At 36.7% G+C, this 20152-nt stretch overlaps 1 protein-coding gene across 1 annotated transcript; it reads right to left on the bottom strand.

Moving 5' to 3' along the window:
• Positions 1-287: 287 nt before the first annotated feature.
• On the bottom strand, positions 288-19235 carry Prrc1 (proline rich coiled-coil 1). The gene is made up of 8 exons (XM_090340114.1): positions 19099-19235; positions 18178-18543; positions 17618-17772; positions 13255-13357; positions 10636-10799; positions 9499-9602; positions 6553-6655; positions 288-2574 (listed from the first exon to the last, which is right to left on the bottom strand). Exons 1-8 carry the CDS (start codon positions 19193-19195, stop codon positions 2365-2367), a joined length of 1302 nt encoding a protein of 433 aa, XP_090196240.1. The 5' UTR covers positions 19196-19235; the 3' UTR covers positions 288-2364.
• Positions 19236-20152: the final 917 nt, after the last annotated feature.

Genomic DNA, 20152 nt, shown 5'->3' with positions numbered 1-20152 from the left:
TCTGAAGCTGATGTTTAATTACTTTTCTTCCATTTTTCCTGAGGGATTTTTTCATACTAATTATCTTTATGATCACAAAAGTCAATGATTTGCAATAAAATTTACAAAATGCCATAATCTGTAGCTCTTCATTTCACAAAACGACTGTAACATAGTAATTATCTGGGTTAAAAGCAAGTTTCCCCTAAAAATCTTGAGAATAAGAGCAAAAGATAACCAGTTATATTCCCTGAAAAATACACACACACACACACACACATACACACACACACACACACAAGAAATTGTAAGGAAATGAGCAGAAAGGACTTAGGAGGCCCAGAGGGCTGGTAAGGGGTTAAGATATGTGTGATACTTGGGTAGAACTGATGCTTAAATATTATCACCCAGACTGCCTGGCTTAGTCATCCTGGTGTAAGACTATAAATTATACTTCCTGTTCCTGGCATAACAGGGAAATCCCAGGATGACAAAATAAAAGGAAAGGAACGTTAAATGTGTAGAGTCAGTCATGCTCTGAGGTCTTTCAAAGGGAACCCTAGGCCAAAAAAAAAAAAATCCAGCCAGGATAGATCAGCCCTTTGTTTGTCAAAACCCACATATTTCTGCTCCTGAGAGCAGAAGGCTACAGCTACCAGCAGGAAAATCCCACTTCAACGGAGCCATGGCAGAACTGCCACTGTTATGTGGGGATTTGAAAAAAAAACACCACTCACTGAGAGATCAATGCTCACTTGTGATTTGGTGAGAACAACCCTCACAAAAGTCAAATAAAATATTGAAGACCTGTTGAAACAAAAAAGAAAAAGTCAGGTCTTGTAGGATCTATAGCATTTCCCTGTAATAAGAGAAAAAGCAGCAAAAATATTTAAGCATGGGCATACCTCTTGACCTCAGTCTGAATTTCTGTCATCTGGCCAATGCCCTGATAAAAATACTGTTAGGAAAGGATGGCTTTTAAAAGCAAAAGATAAAAGCAAATGGGAGAAAGGATTTCTGCTCTCAGGCTCTACTGTCCCAAGACAAAGGGCACCATAGTAACAGGATACAGCTCTTTTCCAGGTCCCTGTACTTCTGACTACACCAATTCCAAATACCACCGAACAATTGGGATACAGTGCTTGGATGTTGCTTACAAATTGTATGTGCATACAGTTTCAAATTAATTCTTAATTCTTTTCATCCTCAGTTAAAGCTAACATAAATGAAATAATTACTTGAAAATACCTTACACATCAGGACAGCCCAAGATAAGAGCTTTAACGCTTTTATAAAACTGCCAGAGAGAGTGCTAATTCATTTGCTTTTATATAACTGTCGAGAAGAGTAAATAAAAATTAAATTTACATTTACATATGAAACTATTTTCAGAAAGTTATTTGAATTTACAGAGCTCAACTGTATAAGAAAAACATTTACTTAATTTTGATTTATATAAGTCCAAAAATGGTAAAATATATTATTTGAGGGAAGAAAAGCTTTCCACTCAATACAAACATAATAGATCAAATAAACCAAGATCAATATAAAATAGTTTCTTTGAAAAATGTCCATAAAAAATAAAGACAGAATAGCACAAAGTTAGAAAACTGATGTCAAATTAAGAAGCAATCCTAATTAAAAGAGGCAATGCAACAAGGTAATCCCTCTCTAAATCTTCCAGTCTCTTCCTTGGAGAACATGAGTGGAAGCAGGTGGATGTTTATTCTTGGAAGTACTGAATAGTAACAATAAAATAACATGAATACTTTTGATAAAATACACTGGGATTGTTTATCTTTTAATAGTGATTAAAATAAAAAGCAATGGAAAAAAGGCCTAACTCCAATGTTTTGCAGTAGAAATCTATAAACTACCAAAAATTATTTTTAAAAAGGAAAGAAATACACTTTTCCAAATAATACAAATACATGATGACCAGAAAGAAATGATCAAGGTTGTCATTTTGGCTCACTATGTAAAAGGCACCCAGAAATGTACATGTCTACAGGTAGGTGTCTTAGGGTCAATTCTTGAGCATACTGTTCACCAAAAGAATCCAGTATGTATCATTAAATTAAATGTGTTTGCATATCAAGTTCCACTCATTAAATTGCATCCTAAATATATCTGCATCCTTTCTTTTTCTGAGGAACTAGGTAAAATTATGATTGTAAAAAGTATCTCTTTTCTCCAAAGGAATGACACCATGCCTTATAGAAAAAAAAAAACAAAACCAAACAAACAAGGAAACAACAAAAAACAACTGCAGTCTATGGGAAACTTCTAAAACCTTCTGGACTCCATGAAGCAGTTTAAGAAGAGGACACATCTTCACATGAAGCTGAGAGCGAGGGCAGTCTTGGCTGCTAGCTAGGCCATCTCTCACACAGTTCTTGGTGGCAGGCGCTGTTTGTACATGCCCGCTATGGCTTTGGCTGCACTGTAGATCATCTGTCGACGAGACATGCCAGTGAAAGCCAAGTGCCAATCAGTCCGGCTGATGTTTACCAAACTCTTCTCCAGGACTTCACCTACTGTCACCAAAAGGCCTGACCACCTTAGATTATAGTCCTGGGGAGTGAGACTTTGAGCCTATGGAAAAAAGAAATCCATGTTACTTATAATACTTCCTTATAAGCACAAACTATGTTATAAATAACATTTCAAAATTTTGAGTCAGATTACTTCTTTTTCCCCCCAGTCCTGGGCTTGAGCTCAGGGCCTGAGCACTGACCTTGGACTTTCTCAAGGCTAGAGCTCTACCACTTGAGCCTCAGCACCACTTCTGGCATTTTTCTATATATGTGGTACCGAGAAATTGAACCCGGGTCTTCGTGCATGCTAGGCAAGCACTCTACCACTAGACCAAACTCCCGGCCCCAGATTACTTTTAATATAGATTATGACAACTCAGAGAAACATCACTCTGCTGTCCATGATATAAAGTCACAAGGCTATACAAAAGAGCCAAAATAATGCTGTACATCTACTTTGCTAAAAATAAAAACATGTTAAGTCTTTCTGTTGGGGGTGATGGCAGTATGTGTACCTGTGTGTATGTGTATGTGGTGGTGGTGAGGTGTGTGTGTGTATGTGTGTGTCCTCCTGAGGACTGCACTCAGGACTTCATAGATTTAGACATCTAAGTCTTTTAACAGCCACCTACTCAGAGCTCAGTCAGAAGGCTTAATTCTAGTTTTATATTTAGGGTCATTTCAAGTTTATTAATAATAGGTAAGTGCTAAAATGATCATTTATAGCCATATAATTCTAAGAGAAAGAGACTATGTATCCAGACTTTAACATATTTAGGAAATAGTTTCTTTGCAGCTTTTAGGAAGTACTCCAGACAAGATTAATATGTGGTCAGTTAGTACAGATAGATTAAGGGGTGGTCAGTTAGTATATATCAAACCCAGGAGAGCATCAGTCACTACTACCTCCTCCCCATGGTCCAACTTGTATTAGTCTACTTGAACAATCTGCTCACGAGAATAAATAATAAAATAATCTGTTACACAGGAATAAAAGAACAATAGCCAATGATTTCCTGACTTAGGATGTTAATCATAGTCAAAAGGAAATTCTTCTCTATATAGAGAACACATCTATATTTTAAACTGGACTCTCAAGTGTGTTATGTATTACAATAAATCATCTGAGGGACTTTTCATTAAAACTAGTTTCTCATACCTCAAGTAGGACAAGAGAAGTAAGAACTCTATGGTTTATACCAAGATAAATGCTATATGTTATATAAATACATATTATATTGTTTATATGTTATATAAACTATCTTGAGCCAATTTGATAGAAACAGAATAGCACAATCAGTACTTCACTATACTTCAAAGAAAAACCAGATCAATTCCTAAGGTCTTTGAACACTGAAATGAAAATACTTCTCATAAATGCCCGAAAGGTCTTGTTAAAATGAACATCCCAGTTGTAAAACCTAGCCACCAGGGCCTAAGAAGTTAATTTTTAAATCAAATTCTCAGGGAGCATTTACGATGCTAGGCCAAGAAAGGGGAGACATTGATCAGGACATATTGCATTTATAAACTGCTTTGGTGATTGGCAACTCCACTGGACAACTATTTAAAGATAATAAAATTTTAAAAATAAGCGAGGTTTTATTGAGAAAAGAGGAATCATTTTTAATTAGAATGAATTACACAAAATTCTGTTCTACATTTTCACTACTATATATTCTGATGATAATTTAATTTCTCAAAGGACTGATTTCTATTCCACTGAATTACTAAACTCCAACAGCAAATAAGCAGAGATATAAATACAAAAGAAACAAGAAGTACTGAATGGATAAAAAATAAAAGGCAAGCATTTCAATGCACTTGATCTTTTATCGAATCTTGAAACCACATGTGAAAAAAATTAAATGAAACAAAATAAGAAAGCAAACACTGGGCACCAGTGGCTCATGTCTGTAATTCTAGCTACTGTGGAAGCTGAGATTTGAGGATCACAGATTGAAGCTAGCCAGGACAGAAAGGTCCTTGTGAGACTCTTTATCTCTAACTACTCAAAAGCCAGAGGTGGAGTTGTGGTTCAAAGAAGCAGAGCACTAGTCTTGAGCAAAAGAACTCAAGGACAGCACCCAGGCCTCATAACTGACAAAAAAAGGAAACAAATGACAACCTTTCAGTAACATTATTCAAGTCCCCGTATTAACATCTCAGTGTGCATCTTTCCAGGCACTTTCTTTCTCATTTGTAAATATTTCAGAGCATACATCTCTCCCTGTTGTAAATGGGATCATTCTAAATGTGCTGTTCTTGACAGTAATTTTGAATGATTCATATTAATACTTTGAATCAATAATGATAAAATCAGTGTTTCCCAGAAAAATCTACCCTTTTATCTACATTTTAAAAGAAACTGATAAAATGAACTGTATGAATAGTATTTAACCACAATCTTTTACTCATTTCATCATTGCAATGACTCTAATGTTAATACCTATAAGAATTTTTTAAAACTTTTAAAAGGAAATTATAGTATAAATAAGTTTCAATAAAATTTAAAAATATAAGCATCAATTATAATACATTTTCTGGTCTGTGAACCTTAAAAGGGCCACATAGCTGCTTCAGCAATAGTATGAACACATATGCCAAATGTATATGTAAATGTAGGAATGACAAAACACACTTGTTTTATGATTATAAATATCCATAAAACAAATAATGTTAATACAAAGAGGTCAGCAAAACAACTTAATAGGGCTAGGAGCTTGGCTTAGTGGTAAGAGTGCTTGCCTAGCATGCATGAAGACGTAGATTTATTTCCTCCATACCACATACATAGAAAAAGTGGTGCTGTGGCTCAAGTGGTAGACCTCTAGCCTTGAGAATAGTAGACAGACACACGCAAATAATAGCCCAGCCAGATGAGGTGACTCATGCCTGTAATCCCAGCTACTCAGAAGGTTGAGATTTGCGGATCTCAGTTCAAGCCAGCCCGGGTTCTAAAGTCTGTGAGACTCTCATCTCCAACTAACCACTAGAAAACCAGAAGTGGCATTTTGGCTTCAAGGGTAGGGTGGTAGCCTTAAGCTGAAGGGGTCAGGAACAACACCCAGACCCAGAGTTCAAACCCCACGATGCACACGCACGCACACACGTATACACACACACACACACACACAAAATAATAACAGCCCAGATGATATCCATTTCACTAGAGAGCTAAAGATGTTTTATATAAAAACAGAGGATAAGAATCATTGTTCATAATTAAAATATTTTGGAAACTGTACATGAGATTTTTTTTTGGACAGTTCTAGGGCTTGAACTCAGGGCCTGGGCACTGTCGTTGCCACTTTGTGCTCAAGGCTAGTGCTCTGCTGCTTGAACCACAGGCATCAAACCCAGGGCTTCGTGCATGCTACCACTAGGCTATCCTCCCAGTCCTAGGTTTTTTTTTATCATATATTTTTTATTGTAATTAATAGAAGGGTTATATTATATTTGACAGATAGAAGGTGCATTAATTCACATACATTGATACCCTTTCTCATGTCTTGGTCCCCATTTCCTTCCCCCCACCCCCACCCTTCATCTTGTTTTCCCCCCTTCCCTATCCTATTTCAAATAACCAAATAAGTTTATTGTTCAAGTTTCTAATCCTGGCTTGTATTGAAGATGAACTACTAAAATGGAGGACCAGATGACAAAAAAAGGGAAATAAGAATGCCAATGTAAATAAAGACAAGAGATGAAGAGAAAAGTATGTGAAAGGTAGTCTAAACACAGGTAGAAAAGGTAAACCTTCCGACTTCAGAGTGGGAACACAATCCTAACAACAAAGGAAAAATGGAGAAAGTAACAATTATCCATGTAGTATATTATCTTCCCAAAGACATCTGGAAAACAAAAGCAAAGAGGAGCTGAAACATTCAAGAAAACTCAGAAAAACCCAAATGAGAAAAAGGACACACAAAACCAGGAATATGTTTTTACCCAAACTTCTAACACAATTTTTACTCAAAGGACAATACTGAAGGTTTTTCTAGAACATAGTACAGGAGCAAAAGAGGAAACTAACCTGCTGCACAAACTCCAAAGGCAGTGGTGTAGCTTGAGTGAAAGTTTCCAGATGAATGCCATGCACAGGATCTTCAACTACCAAGCACCCAATGTCAAACCATCTGCAACACAGTACTGTTAGCTTCAGGTTGTTTGTGTGCTAAGTAAAAGTTACAGTGAAATACCAAGAAGGAAAATCAGATAAAACAAGCAAATTTCAGAATTTTCTAATTAATGTTCAGGAGTACAATTTATAAAAATATTATCTGCTACTGTTTGAATTCCAAGAAGAAAAACTAATAACATAGAAAAATAATTTAAGGGGCCGGGAGTTTGGCCTAGTGGTTAAAGTGCTTGCCTAGCATGCATGAAGACCCGGGTTCGATTCCTCGGTACCACATGCATAGAAAAAAGCCAGAAGTGGTGCTGAGGCTCAAGTGGTAGAGCTCTAGCCTTGAGAAAGTCCAAGGACAGTGCTCAGGCCCTGAGCTAAAGCAAAAAAAAAAAAATAATAATTTAATGCTACTTACCAGGAAATATCCTTCTTGCTAAGACTGGAGAATGATGGAATCAGGATATTCAAATACTCAACAAAGTCATACACACGAGAATGTGAAAAGCTCCTTTAGGAGTAATGTTTTTTGTTATCTTTAGTCAGACAAAGGATTTGCCATTTAATAAAGCAGTTTATAAATATAATGCATCCCGATCAATGTCACCATTTCAACATTCTTTTTTTTGTTGTTGTTGGTTGTGGGACTTAAACTCTGGGCCTGGGCATTGTCTCTGAGCTCTGCAGCTCAAGGTTACCATCCTACCCCTTGAGCCAATACCACTTCTGGTTTTCTAGTGGTTAATTGGAGATGAGAGTCTCTTGAAGGATTTTAGTTACCACTCTGGCCTCCTGAGTAGCTAGGATTACAGGCATGAGCCACCACGCCTGGATCCCTTTGAACATTATCACCCATTCGTTCCTTCCCCTGTCCAAATCCTTCACTACATTCTCTTCACCCCTTCTCCTGGGTTCTGCCCCAAAGCTATTTTGCTCAAGGCTAGCACTTTACCACTTGAGCCTCAGCTCTTCCCCTAGCTCTTTTGGTAGCTAATTGGACACAAAAGTCTCACAGACTTGCCCTCCCAGTCTGGCTTCCAACTACAATCCTCAGATGTTGGCCTCCTGAGTACCTAGGATTACAGACACGAGCCACTGGAGCCCAGATACACTTTTTTTTATTGATAGCAAATGTTATATGAAATTTCTTTCCACTGTGGGAAATTTCTATTACTAAACCTATAACTAACATGTAGCTATCTAACAATGTTTCTAGGACGTTTGAAAATAAGCTTATTTAAAGTATTCATGAGTTATCCTCATGATTAGTCCTTCTAACTGCTCTGAATTTTTCACCAGGAATCTCAGGTTTCAAAAAGTCTCATGAAATAAAGAGAAAATTTCAATTTAAAGACACTAATAAATTACTAACAGTAAGAGAATTTTAAACTTATATAAGACAACTGTAGCAACTCTGTATTTCAGCTACCAGAATTAGTCCCTAACTCATGAATTTAAATAATTAGAGAACATGGAGCAGGAAAATGTTCAGTGCTTTTATTATTAAAGAAAACATAAAATGTGTTCAGATTCTTATATACAAATTCAACAGCAGTTTCCAATAAAAGCACTGAACATGTTTTCCTCCATCCAGAATTTCCTAATCTATATTTCTAATCTATATCTTCTCAAGTCTACCAAATCCACTTCAATCCATAACTCTTCATTAATTTCTTGTGGTACTACCACAACACTGAATTATCACACCTAAAATTTCACAGAACATTTGCTATCAATAAAAATTATAGCTGGGCTCTAGTGTCTCATGTCTGTAATCTTTGCTACTCAGGAAACCAACATCTGAGGGCTGTAGTTTGAAGCCAGCTCAGGAAAGTAAGTCTGTGTTCTTATCTCCAATTAGCTATCAAAAGAGGTAGAGATAGAGCTGTGGCTCAAGTGGTGGAGTGCTAGTCTTGAGCAAAAGGCATCTCTGGGACAGAACTCAGGCCCTGAGTTCAAGTCCCATGACCAATAAGTAAATAAATAACTTTTTAAATACTTATTTCAAACTGTGTACTTATACTACACCCAGAAACTTAAAGGAATTTTCTCCCAGATACACTGCTATTCAATACCAAATAAAAAATAATAAAAGTAGCCGGGAGTTTGGCCTAGTGGTAGAGTGCTTGCCTTGCATGGGACCAGATTCAATTCCTTGGTACCACATACATAGAAAAAGCCAGAAATGGTGCTGTGGCTCAAATGGTAGAGCTCTAGCCTTGAGAAACTGCAAGGGCAGTGCTCAGGCCCTGAGTTCAAGCCCCAGGACTGGTAAATTAATAATAATAATAATAAAGGAGAAAATAAATAAATAAATAAAACCATGAAATTACCAAAGAAGGTACATTTTAACCAAGAGAAATTATTTTAATATAAAACAAACTCAGCAAAACAAAAAGTTTCTTCCACTAAAAATCATCTATAAAAATATAGAACCCTCAAATATAACCAGATCAGTGCTGTCTGGGAGTTTTCTGAACATCTAAGGGAGTGCTCAGCAGAAAACAAGCGACTGCTGTCAAGGCCTTCTTGTCCATGCCTGCCAAATTACTACACGTGACTGTGTCAAGTACTATTTGCTATTCACATTTAATGATATCCCAGCCAGTAACAAACCACAACATCACTCTGTATTCAAAGCTATTCTAGTAAGTAGTTGTAGCACCTATATACAAAGACACTGTGATCTCCATTTTATAATTACAAAAAAGACACAAGATAGAAATCTGAGTTAAGTAACCCAGGACACAGACAGGTTCATGAGAAAACCAACAATAGAATGAACTACCAGGTATCAGTGTGAACTCCCTGGCTCACTAGTGTTTTGCTTCAAAAAAGAAACAAGTCTCTTACTTGTCAGGCAGCAACTCTGCAATGAAGTTTTCCACCGACACGGCCGTCTGCTTTGCATGGATCACGCCAGTTCGGCGCAAGCTATCTATGCGTTCCTGGGCACCCTAAACAATAAAGACATAGACTAGAAATCATTTTTCTAAAATAGTAAATGCACTAATTTATAATTAACAAATAATACACTCATACATTTGTTCACACTCACATACCCACTTGTAAATGTCAAAAGAAAACAACACACAGTAAAACTGATAATGTTCAATCACATCCCTATCATTCTAAATGAATTTCCTATGTATATTCTTTTATGTATTATTATGCTAGCTGCAACAATAAAGTGATGATTGGAAACATTACATTTTAGAAGGAAGTAAATCTTGTTTTATAATATTCAGCTTACTGACTCAGATAGGGATCTTATTACCTTTTCTGTCCAGGCTAATCTTGAACTACAATCCTCCCTAATAACTGAGATTACAAGCAAGCACCCAGGCTTTTACTTTTCTTATTTTTTTTTTGGGGGGGGGGTCTGGATCATGGGGCTTGAACTCAGCCTAGGCACTGTCCCTGAGCTCTTCAGCTCAAGGCGACCGCCCTACCCTAAAGCCATGCCCCACTTCCTGTTTTCTAGAGATTAATTGGAGATAAGAGTCTCAGGTCCTTTTCTGCCTGGGCTGGCTTTGAACCTTGATCCTCAGATCTCAGTCTCCTGAGTAGCTAGAATTACAGGCATGAGCCACTGCGCCCAGCTTTTAGTTTTCTTTTAAGCTAAAAATCCACTACAACTTTGTAATACTACAGAAGTAACTAGAAGAAAAACTGATTGTTATTTCAGTGTATAAAAACACATTAGCTGGGCCAGAAATGTGGCCTAGTGGTAGATGTTTGCCTAGCATACACAAAATCCTCCCAGGGTTTGATTCCTTAAGACCACATACACAGAAAAAGCTGTAAGTGGTGCTGTGGCTCAAGTCATAGAGCGCTAGCCTTGAGAAAGCTCAAGGACAGTGCTCTGAGTTCAAGCCCCAGGACTGGAAACAACATATTAGTCTCACAGAAACAACAGGGTCATTATCACCATTATGAAAAGTTTAGGTGCTAGGTTGTATGTCCTGAAAAAGGAGTACTACTACTTACTTTCAATCCAGCTGCATAGCCCACCGGCTGTGGAGCAATGTTGGACTGCCCAGCTTCCCCAGTTACCATAGCCAAGCCAAAGACTTCCTGGAAAGCATCACGCACAGCAGCCACTTTGACTTCTTTCGTCGATGTCACTACAATATCTAGCTCACCCCCAGACTCTATAAAGGACAAAGTTTTGATTTCAAATTTAAATAGTGACATTCTCATAATTACTACCATACCAACATTTTATGTACATAAACAAGCATAAAACTATGCAAGATGTATTTTTTCCCTCTGGGATTGAAGAAACAGGCTGATAAGTCTGCACAAGATAACAGCTTTCCGGCACTAACATCAGAAGTCAAACCAAGATTTGCCTGCAGCTGACCTAACAAGACACATCTTTCAACATGTACTAAGCTCCAATCTACTTATTTTTCCTGAGTTTTAGACCTGCTGAATTTATAACATGTTATCTGAAGAAGTTTTACTTGCAGCATAAAATGGAACAAAAACTCTTAACAGTTCTGAGTATTAACTGGTACACACATTTTGGTAGCTCTGTCTCATAGGAGAATTTTGTGGTGAACCATCATATTTACTTGGAAATTCACATTGCACATTAACATATTTGAAAATTCATTAATTAAAAATAGTAAATCTAACTCAATTCTGTTCATACTTAATCTGATCATGGAACATTTTTTCAGCATCTAAGAATGGCTCCTCAAAGTGTTCCATAGATTTAAATTTGGGAAACTAATAATGAAAACAGCTTTTCTTTTTCTTTTTTTTTTTTAAACCAGTCCTGGGACTTAAACTCAGGGCCTGGGCACTGTCTTTGGATATTTTTTGCTCAAGGCTAGCACTCTGCTACTTGAGCACTACTTCAAGCTTTTCCTGTGCATGTGGTTCCAGGGAATCAAACCCAGGGCTTCATGCATGCCAGGCAAACACTAGGCCTACCATAAGCTCCAGGTCCAACAGCTTATTTTTCAACTCAACTGCTTCTAATTAGCTTAACCTTTGTATGGACAATTATTGCATTTTTAAGATTGTAAATACAAATTTTCCCTGCTATTGGTTAATAATAACATATCTAGTTGGGCACTGGTGGCTCATGCCTTTAATCCTAGCTACTCAAGTGGCTGAGATCTGAGGATGACAGCTTGAAATCAACCCAGGCAGAAAAGTTTACACAATTCCTATTTCCAATAAATTACTCATAAAACAGAAGTGAAGGTATAGCTCAAAGTGGTAGAGCACTACCCTTGAGCAAAATAATAGTAGTAGTACCAGTAATAATAATGACACATCTGTCATACTATCTGATACAACCTTCTAACACCATGTGATACCAGTTTCCAGCCCTCCAGCTATAAAGCAATCACAAAATTAAACATCTGGCTTGTGAAGTACAGTTATACATTTGAGATATCCTACAGGAAATTAATGGTTCTTACTGACAATACATGCTCTTAGTACAAAAGGAATATACTAAGCAAGACCTACCACAAAATCTTCAAAAAGATTCATTTTTTTCTCTAGGAAATATTTTAAGTAAGTGGGTTATCCATTTTCTTATATACTTTCACCATTTAAAGTGTTATAGCAGTTACAAATTAATTAAATGAAATATTATAGAGCTCAAATAGTACAATTTTTTAGAAAGACTAAGAAAAACCCAACAAAATAAACACCAGGATCTGGGAACTTGCAAGGGGGCAGGGATGGGACCAAGGGGAAAGAGGTAGATGAATGAATGGGAGAAAGGGGAGAAAATAGTCAAAAGTTCATTGTATCACAAAATTAAGAAAAGTAAGGGAAAGGGAGGTCAAAGGGAGGGTGAGAATGTTGAAAGAGGTGACACAGATCAAGATGCATTGTGTTCATAAGCTGTTTTGTTAAATGGCACTTTTTTTTGTACAACTAATTAAATAAGAATTTTTTTAATTTACAAAGTAAAAAAAAAGAGCATACAGTATAAGTAGACATTTATCTGTCAACCATACATATACTTCTGCCCTAATATCTTAAAAGTGTAACCACATTAAAAATTGAGAATATTATAGTATATACTTTACTTATTCATCAATTCAAACATTTCAAACTCTTCAATTGCTTTTAAAATCTGTGTACTATCCTTTATAAAAAAATAATTTGACAAAATGTTTTGTTTTCAAAAACTATATCCTAAAATTTTGTCAGAGGTTGAGAGCCCTTTTCATAAATACTTGACATGAGCAGTATTTTAGAACTCAGATTCAGAAGTATTTGCTTTTACTGAAAGTTATCTCAGGACAGTATGAGCAAAAACATTGCTTAAATGTCACCAGTAAATAAAGTCAAAGTCATAAAAAGCAACAGTAACATGCTTACAATTAAAATCAGTACTGCTGCTCCTCCCAGGTTCATTCTGTAAGGTTTTTTAAAACTTATTTCATGGTAAGTAAGATGGAAACTAAGACAAAGCTAAGTTAATAATGCCAAAAACTAAGCCTAACACTCATCTTTGGGGTAAAATGTGAAGAGGAATTTTCATGGTTATATTGATCAGTAGAAATGAACTGAGTGTTACAGTGAGTGTCTAGCATTGAAGGTGACAGAGCCTACTTTAACCTAGATACATACTGATATAGGGGGCCATGCCAGGGTCCAGTGTGGTAATCATGCTCTCCACTGAATGTTTTGTCTTATCAAGCACAGATTTCACCATAGGATTCCCAGCCACACCCTGCAAAGAACAACAACAACAAAAAAACCATAAATGCATACTCAAGCAAAGAGCACTATTATCTTCATGACTGTGAAGACAACTTCATTTTTAAAAAATTTGAATACATCCTAGACAAATATTTTTAAAATGTAAGAAAAGTAAGGTCTGATCAATGTAAAGGATTAATGTTTAACTGCCATGAATGCTCTAACTTCTTTACCTTTCATATCATACTATAGAGTAACAACAGCCCACAACACGCTTTGAAGAGCACTAGTCTGCAAAGTATCATGCTCTGTGGATTATGTATGTATACACATACACATATATATGCACAGACACACACACATATATATGCACATATTGTGTAAGGGCATGTATTTCATTGCAAATGAATTAATGTATTTCATGTCTATGTATCTAAAACATATGTAAAACATGTTCCTTAGGGGCTCAAAGAAAGACTGTCAGCAGATGTATACAAGTCTTTTAATTCTGTTCCTCCCCCAAAATAGGAAACATTTGTCATTCTTAGCCTCTAAAAATTGTCAATATGTTCCACTAAAGTTATCTCTTTCTTATTTTGTTCATTCTCAAACTCTTCCTTCTCAGCCAAAACATTCTCAGAACTACACTATGAAATGAAGCAACCAAGTCTAAGGGGTTCCCTCTTGGACTACACTTCTCCCAAGTACAGAGGCCGGGGGAAGCAGACCTCTTTCTACAGTATACAAGGCCAGGTTTTCCTCTTCCTATTTACAGGAACTACAGTGGTTCAAGACCACAACATGAGAATATACAACTCTCAGATTAATGACTAAACTTATATTCAAAAATCTGTAAAGTTTCTGTAGTTACAAGCCTGAAGAGTTGGCTAAACAACCGCTAACTGACAAATACTCTTTTTTTCCCCTCTTTTTATTGTAATTAATAGAAGGGTTACATTATACTCACCAAATAGAAGGTGCATTACTTCACAAACACTGCTACCCTTTCTCATGTTTTTGTCCCCATTTCCCTCCCCCCACATCTTGTTTCCCCCCTTCCCTATCCCTTCAAATAACCATATATACAATATACCAGAATACAAGGTAAGATACTATAACAATATGAGAATAACCAAGGGACAACAAAAGAGTTGAGAAATAACATATTCCATTAAGAACAACAAGTATACATTATATGGCTCTTGTTTCCATATCCTTGAGGTCCTTTCATTTAGCTTCATCCTATATGGCCTTACGTATGTAGGTTTTGCCCTTTGTAAAGCACTGCTAGGAGAATCCAAGGTTTCTGCTAATTACGACAAATGAGGGAAACCATGGAGCCTATGTTCCTTTGAGTCTGGCTTACTTCACTTAATATGATTTTTTTTCTAAGTCTTTCCATTTCCTTACAAATGGGGAGATGTCGTTCTTTCTGATGGCAGCATAGAATTCCACTGTGTATAGATACCACATTTTGTTGATCTAATCATCTACTGAGGGACATCTGGGTTGGTTCCATATAACTGACAGATACTCTTACAAAGTAATTCCATTCTGTCTTATTACTGAATGCATTTATACCCACCTCAGCACATAACAGATTTTCATCACATACTAGGGTTATAAAGTGAGCCGAGAGTTACAAACAGGCATATATAAAAGGATGTTCCTGAGAAAGGGGTGGAAAGGGAGGGGGGAAGGCAGAGGGCAAGTGGGAGGAAAATGAAAGGGGGGACAATGTCCAACAAGAAATGTACTTATTACCTTATATAATTGTAACCCTCTGTACATCACCATTACAATAAAATTAAAATAAAAATTTAAAAAGAAAAAAGTATGTTTCTATTGCAAAGACAGGGAGAGAGGAGTAGAACAGAGACACCACCATTGGTGCTAACATTTAGTAAATAAGAGAAAAATAACATATCAAATCTGAAGACATGATGTGAAGACAATCCATTACTTGGAAAATAAATTTGATATCTACCTTTATATAGCATAGTAAAGTATATCAGCTATATCAAACTGTTAAATATAAAAGGAATTAGAATATATCAAAAAGAAGTGCTTATAATATACATATAGGAAAAGGTATTTTATAAAGCATAAAAATTGAAGGCTCACAAATGACTGAAAAATTTTGTCGTATGAAATTTTTGTTTAATAAACAAGCCAGTTGTCAGTGGCTCATGCCGAGAATCCTTGATACTCAGGAGGCTAAGATTTGGGACACTGAAAGTTCAAACCAGTGCAGGCAGAAAAATGCATAAAAGTTCATTTCTTAAAAAATCAGCAAAATGATCAACTGGAAGCATAGGTCAAGTGAGAGCACCAGGTGAACAATCAACCGAAGTAAGAACAAACCCTGAGTTCAAACCTCAGTATTAAAATATTACATTAATAAACTATTCAAATGGAGAGGAATGTAACACATAGATATCTAAAATGTTCTTAAAAGCTCTTACAAGCTCTGAGCCCAGTTTTAACGTTGTGGCATTTTCTGAGAAGCCAATCAACACAATATAAAACTGAGCAAAGAGCATGAACAGAGAATTCACAAAAGAAAATATAAATAGCAGAAAGTCTGATGAAGAAAAAGTTCAAATTCATAGAAATAAAATGCTTGTCTAAATTATTTTATCAAAACTCAGTTAAGGGCCAGGAGCACAGCCTAGTGGTAGCATGCTCGCCTAGCATGCATGAAGCCCTGGGTTCCATTCCCAGGAATACACAGAAAAACCCAGAAGTAGTACTGTGGTTCAAGTGGCAGAGTGCTAGCTTTAAGCAAAAAAGTGTCTAAGGGCAGTACCCAGGCCCTGAGTTCAAGCCCCAGGACTGTCAAAAAAAAAACAAACAAAAAAGACTCAGTTAATTTCCAGAGTTGCCAGGTGAAAAACACCCCAACAGTGTACAAACTTCTAAAAAGCAGTACTCATCAATAACTTTAGGTGGCACTTATACACATGGAATTTTAAAGTCATTAGAAAGAATATATAATTGCAGGGAAATGGATAGACCTAGAACAAATCATATAAGTGAGGTAAGTCAAGCTCTGAGAGACAAATGGCACATGTTTTCTCTTATATGTGGAAGTCAGATCTAAAATACACTGGGATATGATCAATTATATACGACTATAGACATACACACAGAGAGACAAAAAGAGGATACTTTTAGGGAAACAACACAAAGGGGCAATACCTATGTGCTCTTTATATTTATATGTGTGTGTGTGTGTGTGTGTGTGTGTGTGTGTGTGTACATGTATTGTGAAATTAACCCCAAATAGTGCAAACAAAGGATCTCTTTTGGTTTGTTTGTCTTCTTTTCTTCCTGTAGAGCTAATTCATGAGTCCATCTCTGGAGGGTGGGGGAAGGGCACAGAAAAGGGAAAAATGGTGAAAAAGATCAGCAGTGGAGCTCCCTGAACTCTGTGATGCTAGTGAACTATACAACTCATGGGTAAAGATGAGAAAGAGGGACTGGAAGGGAGTAAAGAAAGGGAAGATATATTATGAAAAGAAAGATATTTAAGCTGAGAGCTTGGCTAAGTGAGAGAGTGCTTGTTACCAATTACACAGAAAAAGCTGGAAGTGGTTCTGAAGCTCAAGTGGCAGAGTGCTAGCCTTAAAAAGGCCCAAGGACAGTGCCCAGGCCCTGAGTTCACGCCCCAGGACTAGCAAAAAGAAAAAGAAAAAAAGGAAGAAAAAGAAAAGAAATATATTACCTGACTCATGTAATTATACTTTCTAATAAATTTAATACTGTTTAATAAATAAATAAAAATTAATCCTAATTAACAAGAGATGCCTACAGAGATATATGCACAGAGGGGCTCATTACAGTAAGCATCTTCACAATTCTGTTTAAAATAATTATACTGATGAAATTATAATTCACGGTTGAGTTTCAGGAAAAGAGAGGCATTATACATATCATTTAGAGGTCATTTAAATAAAACATTGGATAAAAAGACATACAATAAAAACAATGAAAATCTGAACCTGTTTAAAAATAAATATTGCTATTATATGCATTTCTAAGTAATATTTAAGGTTGTGAAGATGTTCATATCATCTCCTAGGTTAAAGACAATAATAGTTATCAGTTACCATCCTGCTTTTATTTTTTTAGCTAAGCTCACCTACAAAGCTATGCATAGACAAGATGAGAGCACCTCAGAAAATAGATCACTTTTATGCTTAATGCCATTTTGTAGTTTCAAACTTCCCTGTAATGAATACAGATCACTTGGAAAATCAAACACAATGTATAAGTTCCTATCCCTTACCTTAATAAAACCCCAGATTCCACCAGCAGACACTTCATCGGGCACTCTATTAATTCTAGGATCATCCTGCTCCTCTGGGAAAGTAATGGCTGATGTGGTTCCCTGTGCCAGGGGTGACATGCTAGCTTGTTGAGTAATTGGAGTTGGCAAAATACCTAGTCAAAGGCAAAAGTTTTAGTATGTATCATTCTACAAATGACATACCACATGAGAATAACTCAAAACTGCTTCCAACTACATACATAAGCATTTCAATGTTAAATTCTAAACTCAAAGAATCACCTCAATCTTTGTAAGATTCCAAGAGAAATTTCTTTTCCTTTACATAGGCTTACACTCAGGAGTTCTAATAAAGGATAACATGTATGTATGGGATATTAGACACATGCACACTTTCACTGTGATGAAAAGTTACAAAATTAATTGTGGCAAATGACTGAACTGCACAAGTTGAACTGGAGAGCTATATAACACCTGAATTATAATACAATTGTAAAATAACAATGATAAACCATTAAATATATAGTCATGTATTTCAAAGAATGGCAGGTGGGAATTACCTGTTACTGGAGGTGCAGAAAACGATGGCATGAGAGGAGTCTGAGGAGCTCTTCCCGCATGCCCCCTTGTGATATCATAGGTTGTGCCCACAGAAAACCCCGATATAGGAGGACCAGAAGAGGGTGCAGATGAAACAGGGCCGGGAGCAGAAGTTGAAGGTGGGAAGTAAGCTGAAGGAGGAGTACTGAAGGCTGTGGCAGCTGGTGGAGGAGCAGAGGGGGACACAGAGGGAATGTGGGCTGGGACGGGAGCTGTGGGTGCAGAGGGCCGCACAGAAGACAGGGGTGGCTGAGGAGTGGAATGGGCATGGGGAGGCAAGGACTCCAGAGAGGACACATTTGGAGATGGGAAAGAAGTGGTTACAGCTAGAAAGAAAGAAAGGCAGAGAGGACAAAACACAAAGTTAGAAAGGTTTTTGGTATTTTTTTTAAGTTTGTTTTCAAACTTTCTTCTTGCATAATTTTTAATTTACCAGACCATATCCTAAGAATTGTTTTTAAAAGCATAAATTAACATATACACCAACTACAACTGACTACAAATAACTTCAATTCTCCCCAGTGAAAGAAGCAGGAATACATCAAATTACCACAGCACTGTTCATCAGCAGCCCTCTAGTTTTCAGTTCATCTGTTCTTATGTGTTTTTAAGAAAATAAAAGTCTTTTTCATCCCTAGTTTGAGCATAAAAACCCTATGCACTAGAGTCTCACAATGATAAATAATCACAGTCACATACTTTTAAGGAGATTTGGTCATCATAAGAGATGACCTCTAGTTAGCATGAATATACAGAACCAAAGTCTACTTAAGCAAGGCTTCTAATAGCTGCTAAAATACACATTTCTCTACAACACCGTCTCAGAGAAAACAGTGTCTCTGCCCTCCTCCGATGCAGTAGATGTGAAAAGCCTTGTGTACCTAAAGGAATGGAGGAAGACGACACTGTGGCCAGGCCTACAGCGTGTGGGGGAGGAGTCCCAGGGGGTGTCGTCTCTATCCCACTCTCTTCCATCATTTTTCTTCAATTATAGTACACTGTAAAAAGTATTTTAAAAAAGAGTGAATTTCACAAAGGAAACAATATTGTATTTATAAAACTTAAAATAGCATGCTTTGAGAACAAATAAGAGCAATCAAATGACAGGTGCCTACTTGCACTTTGTAATGAATCTTATTTCCAGATAAAGGACCTATCAAAATTCCTGATCAGTCTTATGAAAATATTTAGTATGCGAACGATCTATGACCTTCCATATACACATTTCACAATTAGGAAATCATTTTATGTTAATTATATAATTTATTAACCAATATACTGCAAATGGTAAACTGCCAAATTGCTTTTGATCACATGAATGCCTACTATTACAGCTCCAATTACATTTCCATTTTGTAACTTTGAAACTCCTCTTCTTTCCTCATAAAGCATTCTATCTAGAATACTCCTGCTGACATAAAAATGTTAAACGTGCTTGACTTAATAAATGCATCAATGTAGGCTGAGAATATAGCTAGTGGTAGTGTTTGCCTAGCATTATGAAGCCCTGGGTTCAGTTCCTCAGTACCACATAAATAGAAAAGGTCAGAAATGGCACTGTGGCTCAAGTGATAAGAGTGCTAACCTTAAGCAAAAAGAAGTTCAGGGACAGTGCCCAGGCCCTGAATTCCTCAAACTCCAAGTAAATAAGTAAAGAAGCAAAAATGTGCTCCACTTGATGAATGCATTAGTTTCTAGTTTCCTCAGCTCACATTTTGAAGCTCATATAGTAACTGTTAACCAATATGCCTCAGATTTTAGAGAAGTTAGCTAGGGTATGCTTGACATACACAGCAGGGTCCTAATAGGTGATAATGATCTGTAAACATGGGAATGTGTCCTTACAAATTAGAAGTCATCTTAAAACCAAGCTCTAAATACAAGACACAGTGAAGTTCAGTGAAAGTGAACTGCTTAACCGCCTCTAGAAGTGCA

Source organism: Megascapheus bottae, chromosome 10 (assembly GCF_031878675.1).
Source record: "Megascapheus bottae isolate mThoBot1 chromosome 10, mThoBot2.hap1, whole genome shotgun sequence".
Classification (NCBI taxonomy): domain Eukaryota; kingdom Metazoa; phylum Chordata; class Mammalia; order Rodentia; family Geomyidae; genus Megascapheus; species Megascapheus bottae.
The sequence above is the reverse complement of the archived record's forward strand: the minus strand, read 5'-3'. Positions and strand labels throughout refer to the sequence as shown.